Source organism: Sprattus sprattus (assembly GCF_963457725.1).
Source record: "Sprattus sprattus genome assembly, chromosome: 10".
In the NCBI taxonomy this organism is placed as follows: Eukaryota; Metazoa; Chordata; class Actinopteri; order Clupeiformes; family Clupeidae; genus Sprattus; species Sprattus sprattus.
Window position 1 is genome coordinate 26,369,849 of NC_137908.1, and position 17,056 is coordinate 26,386,904.

Consider the following 17,056-nt stretch of genomic DNA (forward strand, 5'->3'; position numbering starts at 1 on the left):
TAAACCAATGAAAAAGCTGCTGGCGCCAGTGGACATCACTGATTGGCTGGTGAAGGCAGCAATGTTCTTTGATGTTGTTTAACAGTTGGCATACTCCATACTTGCCATTGTTCAACTAATGCCAATTGCTCCAGCAGCCTAACAGAGGCTCCTCTGTGGCCATCTTTTTTGTCTTCTTTTGAGTTTTCTCTGTCTTCATATATTTATTCAGGCGTCCTTCCTTTCTTAAATCCCAGCTGAGAGATTTTGTCCAATTGTGTAGAGATGCAAAGATATCTTTTTTAGAAACATGTCCCCACTGTGTCCGTATCCGCAGGCTGTTTCAATGGGATGGTAGTGGTGGAAACAATGCATACAGATCATCTCTCTACCCAAAAAAATGGTCCACAATGGGGGCAGCGGCGCAGCATCGTACTCATCCAGCAGCCCTCGCGCTCTGTGTATTTTACCCCATTAGGTCCCATCGGCCTTTCTCTCTCTCTCTTCCTCTCCCTCTCTCTTTCTCTCTCTCTTTCTCTGCCAAACACCAGGCAGGGGGACTCCGAGAGAGGATTTTAGTGTCTCGCATCGTGCTGCCGCTCATCAATAATTCATCAAGCGCGGAGGATGAAAGTATGTTTTGGCCGGGAGGCGAGCAGACTCGCGCAGCGAGACATCAGAGGGAGCGCGCTCGTCATCCCTGTCTGTCGGAGCCAGGGTGGGGAATTGACACGCTCCTCCAAAACAAATCTCACGCCGCTCTCAACTATTATTGAGACGGCCGGGTGTTCACAGAGGGTAGAAACTGCCTACCCATCCACTCTTGTATCAAGTGGTGCAAACACCTGTGTTTTGACACTGCATGATTTTAGTCACACATTTATTTCACACGTGTGACCTTGGGATCAAAAGCAAGAGAGGAATATTAGTAACAATACAGGAGGAATGCAGAGAAGTATATATATTTTTTGCTTAGGATACCCTTTGCTCATTCATGTGCTTTTGTGAGAAAGTATTGTTTGGCTGGAGGTGTTAATCAAGGAAAATATGCAAAAAAAATCCTCAAGCCAAATTGCTTTTCGTTTTCCACTGTGTGCTTGTTTTTAATCAGCCCACGTCTGGGAGTCTGTGTTCTGGGACAGCAACATGAAAGCATTCAAAAAAATCGACCCTTGTGCAAAAAAAAAAACTGCCTACCATCAAAGCCTTTCACTTCTTTCTCCTGGAGGGGCAGGAGCAGGAAGATATGCACTTGTTTGTTCCTAGTGTAAACCTCAGTTGCCATAATTACAGTGCACCAACGTCTAGTGAAAAGAAAAGGTCAGATGTAAACGGTGTGTCAGGCTTCCTGAACACTCACCTGTTTACCAGTAAACAGCATGCAACACACCTGTAAGAATATATGTATGGATGTGTGTGGAGTCTTTCAAAAGGTCTTCTGTAAGTGACTCTAAATACAGGCAGTTCTGTTTTGATTACGCTCTGATGAATGGGATCCTAATAATGAGTTACTTAACCTTTGGTTTGCCTCAGAGATGATTGCAGAGCTTGGAGAGCTGCTATAATTAGCTGATATCAGCCAGTCTTCAGCTCCCTCTGAGAAGAGCTGTGCTGCTCATCAAATAACATCATCTCAGCTCAGTGCATCCTACCATCCCTGGTAGCTTGTCAGTACATGTATTTCTATAGTCGTGCTGATCTAATTCGATATGAAGCACCGAATTAGGCTCCATTTTTTGATGGGCCGTCTAACTGTGTTTAAATCTTTTTTTCTCCTTTTCTCATATTACCCTGGTCCAGCAGGCAGTGTTGACCATGGATCAATGGTCAGATCAATGAGGTGAGCTGTGGCTTTGAAGAGCTGTGATTTGGAGAGAAGGAGGATGTTGAGGAGAGGTGAAGGCCAAACTGATTGGGGATGCGTGGTAGCGGGACAGGCCAGGGGAGCTCCCTCGTCCTCGTGAAGCCTCCCTCAGCAAACTGGAGCTGAGGGTGGGGGTGGGGTGGGTTGGGGGCGAGCAGGGCTCAGGGTCGGCGGGGGTTCAGTGCGTTGATCCAGGATCAGTCAGCCAGGATTAGGAGTGAGATGGTTGTGTTTGTGCGTGCACGGCGGTTGTGTGTGTGTGTATGTTTACGCTGAATCTTTATGAAGTTTTTTTTTGCATGAGCCAGTTTGCAGAGTGTGTGTGTATCTCTTAATGTGTGTAAGCCTTGTTCCCCTGCTCTCTCGCAGTGTTATCCTCTCTGCCACAGAGGAATGCCTGTGTGCTCAGAAATTAAAATGCTGCTTCATTTGTTTTGGTTGGATTTCTCTGGGCAGCTGAGGAGCTGTCAGGCTGATTGAACCGTTTGCCTCTCTTCTTTATGAGCTGACACGCTGCCCAGAGAGATGGTAAGTGGGTGTTTTCCTGTTCCGTTTTCGACATGACCAAAATACATAGCCACTGAGCAACCCCCCCCCCCCCCTCCACACACACACACACACATGCACAAAACCCAGTGTGCAGATTAGTTTAATGTGTTCATATCAGTCTGATTATGTTGTCAACAGATTCCCCTAATTTTGTATCACCATGATTAAAAGGTTGATGATGTTTGTCTTCCAGTTCATACAATTTGGCACCCCCCTGTCCATCCCACCCCCCCCCCCCCCCCCAATCCCCTTGCCTCTGGCCATGTGAAGTGGTTGCCAGGAGTGTGGTGACCTTCCTCATCCACCCAGACAAGGGTCACCTCAAAACCGACTCCGGGGGATGTGTGTGTGTGTGTGTGTGTGTGTGTGTGTGTGTGTGTGTGTGTGTGTGTGTGTGTGTGTGTGTGTGTGTGTGTGTGTGTGTGTGTGTGTGTGTGTGTGTGTGTGTGTGTGTGTGTGTGTGTGTGTGTGTGTGTGTGTGTGTGTGTGTGTGTGTGTGTGTGTGTGTGTGTGTGTGTGTGTGTGTGTGTGTGTGAAACCATATGTGCCAGAAACCAGTGTGTGTTTGGGGTCCAGCATGGTGCCACTGACAAATCTGTAAATAGCCCTTGCCCTGTCTGTGCCGCAGCCTGTTAAGCGAGGCTGGAATGCATTGAGCTCTTACGAGACAGTTCTGCAGCAATACCAAGTAGTCTTAGTCATATCGGTGTACCAAATTCCATGATGCGCTGCAAAAAAAGAGATGAAGGTCACGGTGGCTGGCCTGTGTGTGTGTGTGTGTGTGTGTGTGTGTGTGTGTGTGTGTGTGTGTGTGTGTGTGTGTGTGTGTGTGTTTGTTCGTGACTGCGTTTCTTAGTAACCGGTTTTCAGTGAGGATGGCCTATCTGTCCGACACACTGTGTGTCAATAGGTGACTTCCTGTTTTCTCTTCAGCGCTTTTACTTCAAACTCTCAGGTTTCCTGTACACAAGACACATAATATAATTTCCCGGAGATACTGCTAGAGATTGAATGCTTTCAGCGACATGAACGTTTACCTCACAACCACATGCTACGTGTCGTTTTCCTCACGACCGCATGCTACGTGCTGTTCCTGTTCCTGACACGTCAGACTGACAGACTGAGAGTCCCTTGAGGGCACATGCAGGAGCCATGTGCCGGTTGGCTTTTAAGGCAGATGTCTCTTGTGTGCCCAGGCATTTGTCCTGTTCTTTTTGTCGAGGTATGTGGATTAGCCCCTTAGAGGCAAAAAGCTCCATGTGGACGGGGAAGGGGCGGGAGAAGGGGAGAGCGAGCAGTTTTAGCCTCCGAGCCGCCCCATATGCTGGCTGGAGGGTTTTATTGTAATTCACTCAAGGCAAGGGTCACGATAAATACTAGTGCTTTATTAAAGCACAGTGTGGATTATCAAAGCCCCCCCGCCTGTTCCTCGTCCCCACCCAGCTGCCGAGGCTTCCTGCAGGGTCTGTGTGCCTGGCGTCCCGCAGAGATGTTGGACCTACTTGCCACCCACACATCCACACACACTCACACATTCATACACATTTACACACACATACGGCACACCCCACCACATGTACTTACACAGACACACACACAAAGACATACATGCACACACACACATGCACACACACACACACACACACACACACACACACACACACACACACACACAAATACACACACACATGCACACATCCCCAAATGCACATAGATACACAGATGTGCCCACAAAACTATGCCTATCCACACATGTGTGTGTGTACATGCTCTGTGTGTTCACCCAACCACACGCACGAAAACACACACACACATGAATTTCATCATTCTGTTTCTGAGGAACCTGGGCGCTCCTGACAGTCAGAGCCATGGCCATCCCTGTAGATCCCCTGCCACATCAGTGTGCAGGGCCCCCATGGGGATTAACTAGCGCCCAGAGCAGCGACTGCAGCTGCTGCAGCAGCGGCCTAGCGCACCCACTGCATTGAGAAAAAAAAACCTCTGAAGCTGAGCCTGGCCCATTAAATACACAGGACATCTTTTTTTTCACTACTGTACACTAATGGAAGGTTTTAGTGCCTTGACTAGTTCCTTGTGGTGTTCTGCATTGTCATGTTTGTGGGGAAGGTGGGGGGGGGGGGGGTCCTGTGATAAGGTTATGTAAGGAGTGGCAGGGTTAGTTCAGAAGGTTTTCAGAGCGCAGAGAGGCCGTGTGTGTTTTATTTTAGAACGGAGCAGTGGGAGTTAGGTGGCTGGATGAGAGGGTTTGTGCTCACTGTTACCTCAGCTCCTGTCACGGGATCGTTGATAGCTGACGACAGCAACTCTCACCAGGCACCCTCACTCATTTTTATCATATACTGTATCATTTTGTCCTTAATTTTTTCCTTTCCTCCATTTTATGAACTTTTTCCTATCTGTTAATTACCAGACCTGTTGAACCAGTGTGTCGTCAAAGATAGCTGTACTGGTCCCATATAAATGCACTATTTTCAAGGCTCCTTCAAAAGAATATGTTTCTGCCAACCAATGGAACTCACTTTGAACGCAGTACGTTTCTGAACCATCTCTGTTCAAGTTGCCACTGTAATTCTCCGTTACTGATGATGGTTGAGTTTTTTAATGATATACGGCTGTCCATTGAGAGAGGGGGGCAGTCCAGTTCAGCTCAGCAGTGAACAGAGCGCTCCTTCACATTCCTCTGCCTGACTGCAACCTTTTGCGTGAGACCCGCACTCAGCCTTGCATGGAACAGTAGACATGCTAACGCCAAACAAAAGTTCCTATAGAGAGGGCCAACTCAGACACAGCCAGCATTCACACTAGCCCTCCCCACTTCACAGGCTCTCCTTCACTCTCCTTCCTGACTTTTCCACATGAATGATCTGGTGCTGGCGACAATTGTCTGGTTTGGTTGTGTGTGTGGATGTTATGGACAGTGTGCGTGATGAGGGTTGGTGAATTTAAGTGCACTTGTTTTTGTGGGGCACATATGGTCTTGTCTGTCTGTCTGTGAGTGCATGCTAATGTTGTATGGTTGACACTCTACGTTGGTAAAGTGGTCTATCTTTGTGCAACGGAGTGCTAGGACTATATCTATCTGTGTGTTTTCGTATGTGTGTGTGTGTGTGTGTGTGCGCATCTGTGTGTCTGGTAAAGGCCTGACTTTGCTTTGTTTGTGTGTGTGTTCACTGGTCAACCTGCCCCCTGCTGCGCCCCTCTCCCTGTCTATTTTTTATATCAGTGTTTATACATTGTGTGTGTGTGTGTGTGTGTGTGTGTGTGTGTGTTTCAGAGCATGGCACAGCTGGCCTGGTGCCAGTCTCCAGCGCCCTCCCTCCGTGAGCCCAGCAGCAGCAGTAACAGAAACAGTAGCAGCAGCAACAGTGGCAGCTTCCGTTCCAGCAGCATCGCAGCGCTTGTCCAGGCCTACTGAGAGCTATGCTGTCGGGCAGTTGGCGGCGCCCGGGCCCCACGGTGGGCCGAGGCTCTCTGGGCTCATCGGGGGGAGGCGGAGTGCTGCTGGAGGCCCAGTACGACTACTCGTACCGGGGGGCGGACGGCCGGCACGTGTCCATCCGGGAGGGGGAGCGCTTCCTGCTGCTGAAGAAGACCAATGCCGACTGGTGGCAGGCGCGGAGGATCGGTGCCGGGCTCAAGGGCAAGCCCCTTTACGTGCCAGCCACCTACGTCATCGAGGTGCCCATCACCACCCTACACTCGCCCCAGCCGGGTGGCCAGTACCCGAAGGCCCCCAGTAACAGACTGCTGCCTAGGGCCTCCTTTGGCTCCTTCACACAGGCACAAGCACAATGCCCAGGTGGGTGTGTTGGTTCAGATGCTATGCTATTATTTTCATATTTGTTATACGTCATAAAAAATTGTAGTGTAAAAAAAATCTTCCTAATTGCCTACCTATGCCTATACCTTCTCTGCGTACAATAATTTTTATCGGACATATCTTGGAGTGCAATCTATTCTATAATCATATTAAATGTATATTGTGCATGGGTTACAACTCAGTATCACTTACGATGAGAAATCATCATACTGGAATACACTGTATTTGTCAGAGCCCTCTGTCTCTCTCTCTCGACACAGCACCCAAAACGTTCTGCCGCTCCATGGAGGACCTCAACTCCAACAGTGCCTTCAGGGGTGCGGGCTTGATGGCGGGATCAGTGGGCAGCCACTTCCCTACCCTGCCCCTGCCAGTCAGCGCCCACTCCTCCATCACGTCTCCCTCTGGGCACCTCATGGTCCCTGGGGGGCAGCAGGGAACCATGGGACCCATGCCGCGCAGCAGGAGCTCCACCAGCCTCCCCCAGAACCCGTACGGGGAGACGGGGGCCCTCAGTGGCCGCAGCACGCCCGTCAGCGGCCCCTCCAAGTCCTACAGCCACTGGGACATGGCCGCGACCGGCCGCCGGCTCAGCCAGCAGGTACCGGCACCGTCTCTCTTTATGTATTCGTCTGCGTATCTCCGTTTCTTTTTTTGTCCTTTCCCCCTGTGCCCTTCATCATCTCTGTCTTTCGCTCAATCCCTCAGTGGGCTTCATTCCTTTCTGGTGGCTCTGGCTTTGGCTGGTTCTTTTCCCATGTTTCCCATGTTCTTTAAGGCCAGTAAGCAGGGATTAGAGCTCCATTCTACATTTGGGTCACAAGCTCAGGGTTTCTCACTTTTCACATGTGCATGCCACGCAAACGCACGTTCACAAACATGGACAAATACAGAAAGCCTAAACCAAACGACACACATAAATAAACAGACACACACACACACCTACACACACACACACACACACACACACACACACACACACACACACACACACACACACACACACACACAGGATTAGGTGGTCTCAAAACATAATTTTTTTTTTACATGCACTCTCCACATGAACCCTTGAATCCTTAGTAATAGTCTAGTCATGGCTCTGCCTTGGGGTCTCTGTGTCCATTTGCCCTCATGTTTTTCCCTCAGCTACCACCATTTGGGAGCGTCCTGAATTGGCAGCGGCTTAAATAGCCTCTCCAAGCTCGCTCCACTTAAACGGCCCCGATACCTAACATTAGCTGGGATGCAGCTCCGCTTAGAGCCAGCTGACCAGCCAGCGGGGGACAGATCAAGTTTGCTAGCTTTGTAAGCACATACACACAAACACTCACACACACACACACATCTGGAGTCAAACTAAAATCATGTAATCTTGTAGCTCTTGCTCACTACAGATCACTACAGTTATGTCAGTAATTGTATGTCACCCCCCCCCCCCCCCCCCCCCCCCCCCACACACACACACACACACATACCACACACACCACACACACAAACACATACGCTCACAAACATGCTTCCCTTCACACATGTACACGTGCACATGTGCACGAGTACATGATCACACAGCTGTACTCAAACGGGCTTTACGTAAGCCTCCTGAACAGGTGTGACCAGGAAGTGTGTTGTAGAATCTGATGGTAACGGAAAAACGTATGCACATCAACTCACGCTCGAGAACAAAGCCACTTCCCCCCTAAGCAGCACAGCAGCACTCTGCGTTCTGTGTCTGTGTAGTGAAGACCTGTCAAATGACAGAAATCCATTCACACAAAGAAATGCTCTTTTATTTCAGTTATTTTCCAGTCGTTGTTGTTTTGACAGTTTTGTGTTATTTTTTGATATTATTATTTGATTATAATATATTCAATGATGATACATTTTGTGGATTTTGCCAGATGTTTGTAAAGGTAATCCCTTGTAATGCTGCATTGGTGAAGAGTAGAGGTTTTTCAATACTCTGCCCTCTAGAGGAGATGTTTGTTATGACACCGAGCTCACACGTGCTGATCAGGCTGGCAGTCATTAACAGAATTGAGTGGGTTATATAACTGGATAAGCTTAATCATGTGCCTACCTTTCATTTTTTTTTGCGAAAAAAATTCCCTTCTATATAACCTGCAATATAGCAAAGATAATACCTTAAGTGGATCTATGGTATGGTTCATTTCAGCTGATATTTTTAATACCAATTTAATCCTGGTGGGTTTGGTGACATCAGAGCTTTTTGTTAGACTCCAGAGCATTATCAGATTTTCATATCTCATTTTTTCGTGCTGTTCCTGGGCTTGTCTTTTGGATGAAATGCTTCAGCCGTTTCTGTCTCCGGGTGTGTGTGGAACGGTTAAAGCCACATCCTCTCTCGGCTCTGACTGCTCTCACACTCACAGGCATGAACACACACACGCGAGCTTTGTCCTCGTCTGGATGCTCAGCACACACATGCACACCCACATGCAGAGCGTATGTACGCATGAACACACACTCATGCTCACTTCTTCTGCATGTGTGTTTGTGCGCTGTGTTTCTTGGTTGCTGTTGTCTCTGTTAACTACCCATTTAACACAAACATGCATTAGCATGCGAATGTCTTCTAAACTTTTAAAAGTCATGGCTCTCTCACGCACCCACATGCTGGCACACACAAACATGAAGTAACTGTTATCTTGGCAGCTACCTCTCCACTTCCTCATTTGAATTTGCCTGCGGTTGAAAAGCGTTTTTTAAAGCACACTATATGTCACTGTGGCTACATTTTAAATCTAACACTTCATGCTGAACTGGCTTCCTTTTTTTTGGTGCAGGCTTACAGCCCCCAGCACACCTTGCTAAAGTCGCCCGGTTATAGCACCCTGCAGACGGACCGGCATCCGCAGCCAACGCCGCCCAGCCCCCCTCCAGGCCAGCCGCCGCTGCAGACTCTGGACCTGTGGGAGCAGTACCATGACCCCGCCTCGGGCCGGGCGTTCTATGTCAACAGTGTCACCAAGGAGAGGTCCTGGAAGCCGCCTCGCCGAGCCAGAGAGCGTCGGCACATGCCCAGCCTGGTGAGTCAACCTAAATCAAAACCACAAAATGGTGGCAAGTTATCCATCTATCCAATAAAATACATTATTGAAAATAAAAGAGAAATGGTTATCTAGAATCCTTGAGTTCCAAATGGCACTATGAAGCATTCTGAATAGAATCTTAAAGGAGTAAATACAACCATAAATATTTCTTTCAGGCTGGAACAAAAATGTATAGATGCCTGTTGACAAGAGTTGGCAGAATATAAGTGTATTTATGCAAATGTGTCTTTCAATTGCTCCTCATTTGGCTCAATTAAGTGTACCTATACTGAAAACCTTCTCTGACAAGGTTCACTGACATCAGGAAAATAGAAATAGGACTGACACTAAACTGTGAGAGGGGTTTCATTCCTCTTGAAGAACCTGTCTCCTCACACTCCACCAGAGTAGCCACTAACAGAGCCTTGAGGGCCGTGTTTTTATCTCGGAAGCTGGACCATGGCCATGGCTCTGATGGCACTGTTCAACTTTTGAGTTGGATAATGCCGTCTGAGCCTGATCTGGGAACTTCCATAATTCTGAAATGATGCAACAGAGAGATGTGGCAATTGTTTAAAGCAAAATATCTTAACCACAGCTTGTAGTGTACCAAAAAAAAACGATTAGTGTTTGTAGCTAATGCTACAGAATATTCTGGGAAATGAAAGCGCAAGCCTGTACACAAGCTGACAGGCTATTGTGCTAACACTTACAGTATAATAATAGTGAGTGTCTCATGTGAAGTTATTGTTTCATGCACATGTGGCAAGTGTTCATCGGAAATCCTAGTGGATCATATTCTGAAGTTTCAGAAAAAGTCCTGGGTTGACCTTAGTTTTGAGCGCAAAACTATGAAGCAAGACGATAAAAGTCATCCACCACTACCTTACTTTTTCCATACTATTTTCTATGTGTGATAAAAGTATCATGGGACTATTGTACTTGACAGTAGAAGTAATGGCCTCCCTCTTTATGTTGTGTTTGTGTGTTAGGCTTCTGCCATGCCAACTGTCCCATGCGACACCAGCCACTTGTCTCTTCCTCTGCCAGATACAGGCAGTGGCACCATGCACAGGGTATGTGTCTGTGTGTGTTTGTGTGTGAGAGGGTATCGCTGCATTCATGTTTACACTTGTATGAAAGTGTAAAGATGCCAAGGAAATTAATACCTACAGTTGACACACTGTTGAGGTCCAGCTGTTTCTAAGCTGCAGAGCTATAAGCTGTGTCATAGCAATCAGCTGTTATTGGAAAAGGGATCCCACTGTTCCATAAATGGACAGATTGTGGACTAGTAAATAAATATATAGCTAAAGCTATAGTTATTTATAGATATTTTATCCTGTATCTTTTTCTTAATCTGTCAATCTCTTTTCTTCCTCTTCATTCTCTCTGTCACATTTGTGTGTTATACTCCCATACCTACACACACACACACACACACACACACACACACACACACACACACACACACACACACACACACACACACACACACACACACACACACACAAACACACACACACACACACAATGGCAGATTGTAAACAAAAATGCCAATTCAAACTAGCAGATTGCAGACAGACACACACACACCCACACACATGCGTACACACACACACTCTCTGGCAGATTGCCAAAGCACACAGAGTGTCCACCTCATGTTCCAGATTAAAGCCGAAGCCGGAGCCAAATTAAAAAGGGGATTACTTCCTCTCGGCGGCCCCCCTACCCCATTTATTTATTTATTTCATTCCCTGAAGTGGTGTTTTTGTTTAGCTAATCCCGCCAGCGCTAAGAAGGTAATGCTTCTTGATCTAATGCCGACCAACACTGGCTCCCAGTCTCATGTCCGCTGGCTTAACGGGGCGGCCTTCTCTGTCGTCCACCCCCAACATGAGACGAACCTCAAAAGACCCTCCAAGTGTTGCCGGGGGAGACTGTATCCCAGGTGACAGGTTCATCAAAGGGGAGAGCTGCCCTCTTTCATTAGACCCTTTCATTGAGATAATACATGCAGCTGTATTACCACAGGGAGCGAGGGGGGTGCGCCGATTTGATCTTTTTAGTTGCCACGAACAGTATACCAGATGCTTCCTGGTTATGCACGCTGATTCAACCGGTAACAGCAACCTTCCTCCCTGAATGGGGAAGTGAGTAACATTAGAGAGAAGAGAAGGAGAAAGAGAAAGACAGAGAGAGAGAGAAGGTAGAGAAGAGTAGTACTGCAGTTTTTAGGACTGCAAGAGAGTGTTTACTCGTGTATGGATTCATGTGCTTACGAACGAGCAGCTGTGAGAGTGTGTGTACCCACGTGTGTGTGTGTGTGTGTTTTAATGTCTGTGTCGAAGCCACAAAAGTAAGTTGGATTCTCCTCTGGATTAACCGGCATTGATGTATTTGTGGTTTTTTCCTGGACTATAATCTGGCTGGCGGCGACAGATGAGCAGTGATTGTGCTGTAAGTCGGGCAAAAGCGGGTGTGTGTGTGTGTGTGTGTGTGTGTGTGTGTGTGTGTGTGTGTGTGTGTGTGTGTGTGTGTGTGTGTGTGTGTGTGTGTGTGTGTGTGTGTGTGTGTGTGTGTGTGTATGTGTGTTTGTAAAACAGAGAGAGATGGAAAGAGAGAGAAACTGTAGCGGGATATGTGAAGTAAGGAATATTATCCGTTTTTGGGTGTGTTGGTGTAACAAATATGTCATCCTTCAAAGTGATTGAATAAATAGTTTTCTGTAAGTGGAAAATTGGTCCGTGCTCCGACCATGTGTTCATAAGTGTGTCTCTGTGTGTGTGAGTGTGTGTGTGTGTGTGTGCATGTGTGTGTGTGTGTGTGTGTGTGTGTGTGTGTGTGTGTGTGTGTGTGTGTGTGTGTGAGTGTGAGTGTGTGTGAGAGAGAGAGAGAGAGAGACAAAAAAGACACAAAATAGGTGTATCACCTTTAACTGGGGTAACAGTCATTTAGCTGTTTCTTTGAGCGAGTGACTTCTCTTTCAGTTACAGTTGTGACTGTGAGAGGTGGTAGTGTAACCACTTTATTTCATCTCAAATCTGACCTTGTTTTATCATGACCCTATGGAAAGTGCATGATATGCTATTTTGTACGTTACAACGTTTAAATGCAGAAGTAAAAAAAAACATTTGCACACAGTTCCAATGTGCTTGCATGTGCGAGTGTGCTTGTCTGGGTCTGTTCATGTGACTGCGTGTATGTGTGTACGTGTGTGGGTGTGAGGGCTCGTGTTAAATTTGTATTTCTCTTTCTATTTCTCTTTCAGCTGTCCCCTAACTCTACTCACAATTCGCATGATGTAAATGGTGGCTGGCAGCTGAGACAGGTGAGGCGCACAGTTTGTCCCTGCAGGCCCACCATGGCATGCTGCATCACAAGCTTCCTGATATGCAGGTCAGGCACAAAAGGCCATAAAACCACAGGCCACATTTCCCATGGGCTAGTTAAATTCAATTTTGCCCACACATAGACCAAAACCAGTCCTAGGTGCCGCTGTAGGTTGCAGTCCAGAGAACAGTACCATTTTCAATCTTCCTTTGAACGCAGAGCTTTGCCCAGTGCTTCGCTAACTTCTCTGCTGCTCAAAGCACTTCAAATCCTACACAAGAGGGAAACAGTGGTGCCATCTGGTTGCATGCCAGACAGACCATAGAAGAGAGAGAAAGAAGAGAAGAGAGATAGAAAGAGAGTGAAATACACGTTAGTTAGTGTTGCTCGTCATGACAGACGTCAGGCAGCCATGTGGTGGCAGAGGTGCCCAGTTGGCATAGGGCCCTGGGCACCCATCTGCTGGGTGGAGGCGGTAGTATGTCTTAGCGAGAGTGAGAGGTCCGCAGGCTCCAGCACTCATAGCCCTGTCGGCACACACAGTGAGAGAGCATGGCTGGGCATCTACTCGGCTCTACTCGTTCCTCTTCACTCAAAGGAACTATGACAGTTAGATAACATTCAGTAAAGCAACCCTAGACTCAGCAATTGACCCTGTGAAGTTCCTGTTCTGGCCTCAGTGAAAGCCCAGTTCAGGAAAACTAGCACACGACGATTTCAAAGGATTTGTCAGTTCACTTTGTCGGTTCTCTTCGGAGCTCAGCGCATTAGTGCACATTCCGAGCATGACTCCAGGCTCTGGATCGCCCCCGGAATCATTTCACCCTGATGAGGGGAATTTTGATGCAATGCATGGGATGACCTGATGTTTCATCGGAACTGTCTGAAAGGAAATGAATCTGTTTTTTTGTAATGCTATCTATCCCAGCATGTGCTTTTCTTGAGGTCAGAATTTATCAGCAGCATTCAAATTTAGAGTCCTAAAAATTCCCAAAAATTCTCTACCTCATAGTGCAGCTGAATGTAACATGACAGTAAGTTACATATATGGCCTGCATCCATGGTGACTAGTTTTGGTCAGAAGCTGTCGGGAGCAACCCTGTTTGCTTTAACTTTTATAACTTTCGTAGTAAGCTAATTACTATTTTACTAATTACAGAACTGAAGAGCCCTTTGAAACGAAGCCTAATTCAGTGGTGGCCGGCCCCATCACAGCAGGGCTTCCCTCAATTATTAAAAGGGCTGTAATATTTGGACGTCTGAGACTCATGACTAGCTGATTTTCGGCATGTAACAACAGGGTTGCAAAAAAAACAGCAGACCCTGTGTTTTTTTTGTTATTTGAGGATGACCAATCCCTGCATGACGTATGTATTTGTCTCCTCCCCTTTTGCCTGAAGAGCTTGCAGCGTGCGGTTTCCTCTGACACCTTAAACTCCTCCTCTTTCACAACTGGCAACGCCCAGTGGTGCAACTCCCCGCTTTTCAGGACCAGAGACCAGATGAACCACTCCCACTCCATGATACTGCCCAAATCCTCCCCAAACCACAAGGTAACACACACACACACACTCACACACACACACACGCACACACATACACACTCACGCACACACACACACACACTCACGCACGCACACGCGCACGCACGCACGCACGCAACCCGCACGCACGCACACTCATACCTTAAAATGTTATGCATTTTTAAATGTGACTACTACATACTCACTTAAGAACAGAAATACCAGTATATTACTTCAGTTTATTGTGGGCCAGAGCAGACAGTGTGAGAGACCTGGAAGCTTCTCCACCTGCATATGAGCTGTGTGCAGCGACATCACTCACTAGCAGTGTGTGTGTTGTACAGTTTGAATAATCCTGCTGTGTCCTGCACGCTCCTCCTAGGCTGGCCAGCAGCACAGGGACTACCAGGTGGCCCGTGTGGTGGTGGAGTCCCCGTCACCTGCCAGCTCCCCCGACAGCATTGACAGCGTGAGCCCGGTGAGATGCCCACACACCCCGACACCTATCACATACACTCAGACCTGCATGTCCCCATACACACACACACACACACACACACTACATGTTACGAGTGAATAGGCTTGTGCAACTTAGTGTCCCTCGCTGACCCTGTAGGAGCTGGAGAAGGCCGGTCTGCTGAATAAGACCAAGATTGCGGAGGGCGGCAGAAAACTGAGGTAATGGCCTGTAATTGTGTGTGTGTGTGTGTGTGTGCGTGTGCGTGTGCGTGTGCGTGTGCGTGTGTGATGTGTGTGTGTGTGTGTGTGTTGTGTGTGTGCGTTGTGCGTGCGTGCGTGTGTATGTGTATGTGAGGTGCGTGTGTGTGTGTGAATGTGTGGTGTATGTGTGTGTGTGCATACCATGTGACATATTTTGTGACTCAACAGTGGATTTCAGTAGAACTTCACACATCCTTAAAAAATCCCTTAAGTAATTCTGAAGAATAGCTGTACCCATCATCCTAAGAGTAGGAGAATGATTGATCATCTCTGAGAAATGACTTAGGTCAGTTTTTAAAGTGAGTCTAAAAGATCCTCTCCAGTCTTCCATGCAGCTGTGCCGTGTCTAACGCCAGAGAACAATGCTGTGTTCTGCAGGAAGAACTGGAACCCGTCGTGGGTGGTTCTCGTGGGGAACAGTCTGGTGTTCTTCAAAGACCCCAAATCACAAAGTCCCGCCAGCTGGGTAAGACACGGACCCTCACCCTCACCCCCCTGCCCCCTCACCCCCCCCCTGACCCCTCCACACAAACCCTGTTTGTGCTTTATGAAATGAAATGTGACAACATGCAAATACTCTGTTTGAAGCTAGTCAGGAAGTTATGCTGTGTGAACAATGCTACCTCTGTTTGCTGTTTGTCACACCCATGTCCACTATCAGTTTTATTACCATAAGTTCTTTCCAAAGATGTCATATTGTGATGATACAAAGGTATATAGTTCTTATTATCTCTCTCTCTCTCTTTCTTTCTCTCTCTCTCTCTCTCTCTCTCTCTGTGGTGTGGGTATAACAGAGACCAGGGAACAGTCGACCTGAGAGCAGTGTTGACTTGAGGGGAGCTCAGTTGCAGTGGGCCGATACTCTTTCCAGCAGGAAGAATGTCTTCAAGGTGAGGACTATTTGCACTTGCATGTTACTTCCTGCTCTTGTGTGTGTTAACATACACTAGTATGACTTGTATGGGTAAAGGTCAAAGGGCACTTGCTTAAGAGAAGTTGTTTGCCAATACTTCCTCTCTCACTTCCCCCTGAAATCTTTCTACAATGTGTACTAGCACAGTGTGGGTGTGAGGAGGTGAAATGGAAAAAACCTTGTGCATTCAGTGAATGATTCAGTTATTAATGATTCAGTTTTGGAGATCATGACCTATGTTAGTTGGGTGAGTGACCCACTCATTGAATGATCAGTGCAGTGTCAGTGCAGTGTGGCCTAACCCACATCAAAATGTAGCTAAGGATTCTGAATCTGTTATTTTCTTTACTCTGTAATAACTGTTTACCAGTTTGGAGAAATTGTGCTCTTCATAAAGTGATTTTACTGACCCCTCACTCTCGACCCTTTACTTAGCTTGACTTTACCGATGTTTTTAAAGTTGTTTTGAAAGCACTAACTAACTAACTAGCGATAACTAATTAAGCAATATAGCACGAGTGGGAGTGGGGTAGGTAAGGGATAATCCCCGGGTGGTGTTCGGCCATAGCCACCCAGGCCGGAGGCCGAGTGGCGTAGGCAACAACACACGTGGGATTATCCCTTACCTACCCCTCTCCCACGAGTGCTATATTGCTTTTATAAAACAATTCTACAGTCAACAAATTAACATTTCAACACGAAGTTATTGATTAAAAATGGTTTATTTCGCCATTGTTTCTCCGCAACAAAAAAATAGTTCCATTGTCATCGTCTTGGTTTGGAATTATAAGAATTTTGAATTAACGGTTATCATCAACGCGCTATAGAATATTTCATCGTGAAGTGATTTATTATTAGCTGTGAAAAGTCCCCGTTGGGTTGTTCATGGATAATCTATGGCATGGAACGTCTCTCGTCCAATCAGAAACAGCTAAATAACGCGATAGAACCCAATTGTTTTATAACTAACAATAACTAACCTACTAACGAGCACTAACTAACTAACTAACTACAATAATAGTATCTACTCGTGCAGCAAACATAGAGAGGGTTATACGAGGTATAGTTGGTCTCTGAGAGAGACAAATTAGGAGATATATCTACGGTCCCCTGGTAGACCTCTGGGCATGACAAACTTAGCTAGTTCGCTTCGTCAAGAGAAAAGTATTAGATAAAGAAAGTCGGAATCTATGAAGCAACACTAGGGTTCCGACAGATAGACACTACTTTACAGACCAGTCAGAAGGGTTTTATTACCTTTATCATGATTTTGTAACGAGATTA

At 46.9% G+C, this 17,056-nt stretch overlaps 1 protein-coding gene across 1 annotated transcript in view; it reads left to right on the top strand.

The window, feature by feature from the left end:
* Positions 1-5,833: 5,833 nt before the first annotated feature.
* arhgap9 (Rho GTPase activating protein 9) overlaps positions 5,834-17,056 on the top strand; it is a gene marked incomplete at both ends in the record, with an annotated part of 24,073 nt that continues 12,850 nt past the window's right edge. Inside the window, 10 exons of the mRNA XM_080846491.1 lie at positions 5,834-6,212; positions 6,494-6,834; positions 9,038-9,280; positions 10,276-10,359; positions 12,555-12,614; positions 14,017-14,169; positions 14,522-14,617; positions 14,756-14,817; positions 15,238-15,325; positions 15,654-15,749. Of these exons, the coding sequence (XP_080702617.1) occupies positions 5,834-6,212; positions 6,494-6,834; positions 9,038-9,280; positions 10,276-10,359; positions 12,555-12,614; positions 14,017-14,169; positions 14,522-14,617; positions 14,756-14,817; positions 15,238-15,325; positions 15,654-15,749 (1,602 nt within the window). The remainder of the gene's footprint in view (positions 6,213-6,493; positions 6,835-9,037; positions 9,281-10,275; positions 10,360-12,554; positions 12,615-14,016; positions 14,170-14,521; positions 14,618-14,755; positions 14,818-15,237; positions 15,326-15,653; positions 15,750-17,056) is intronic.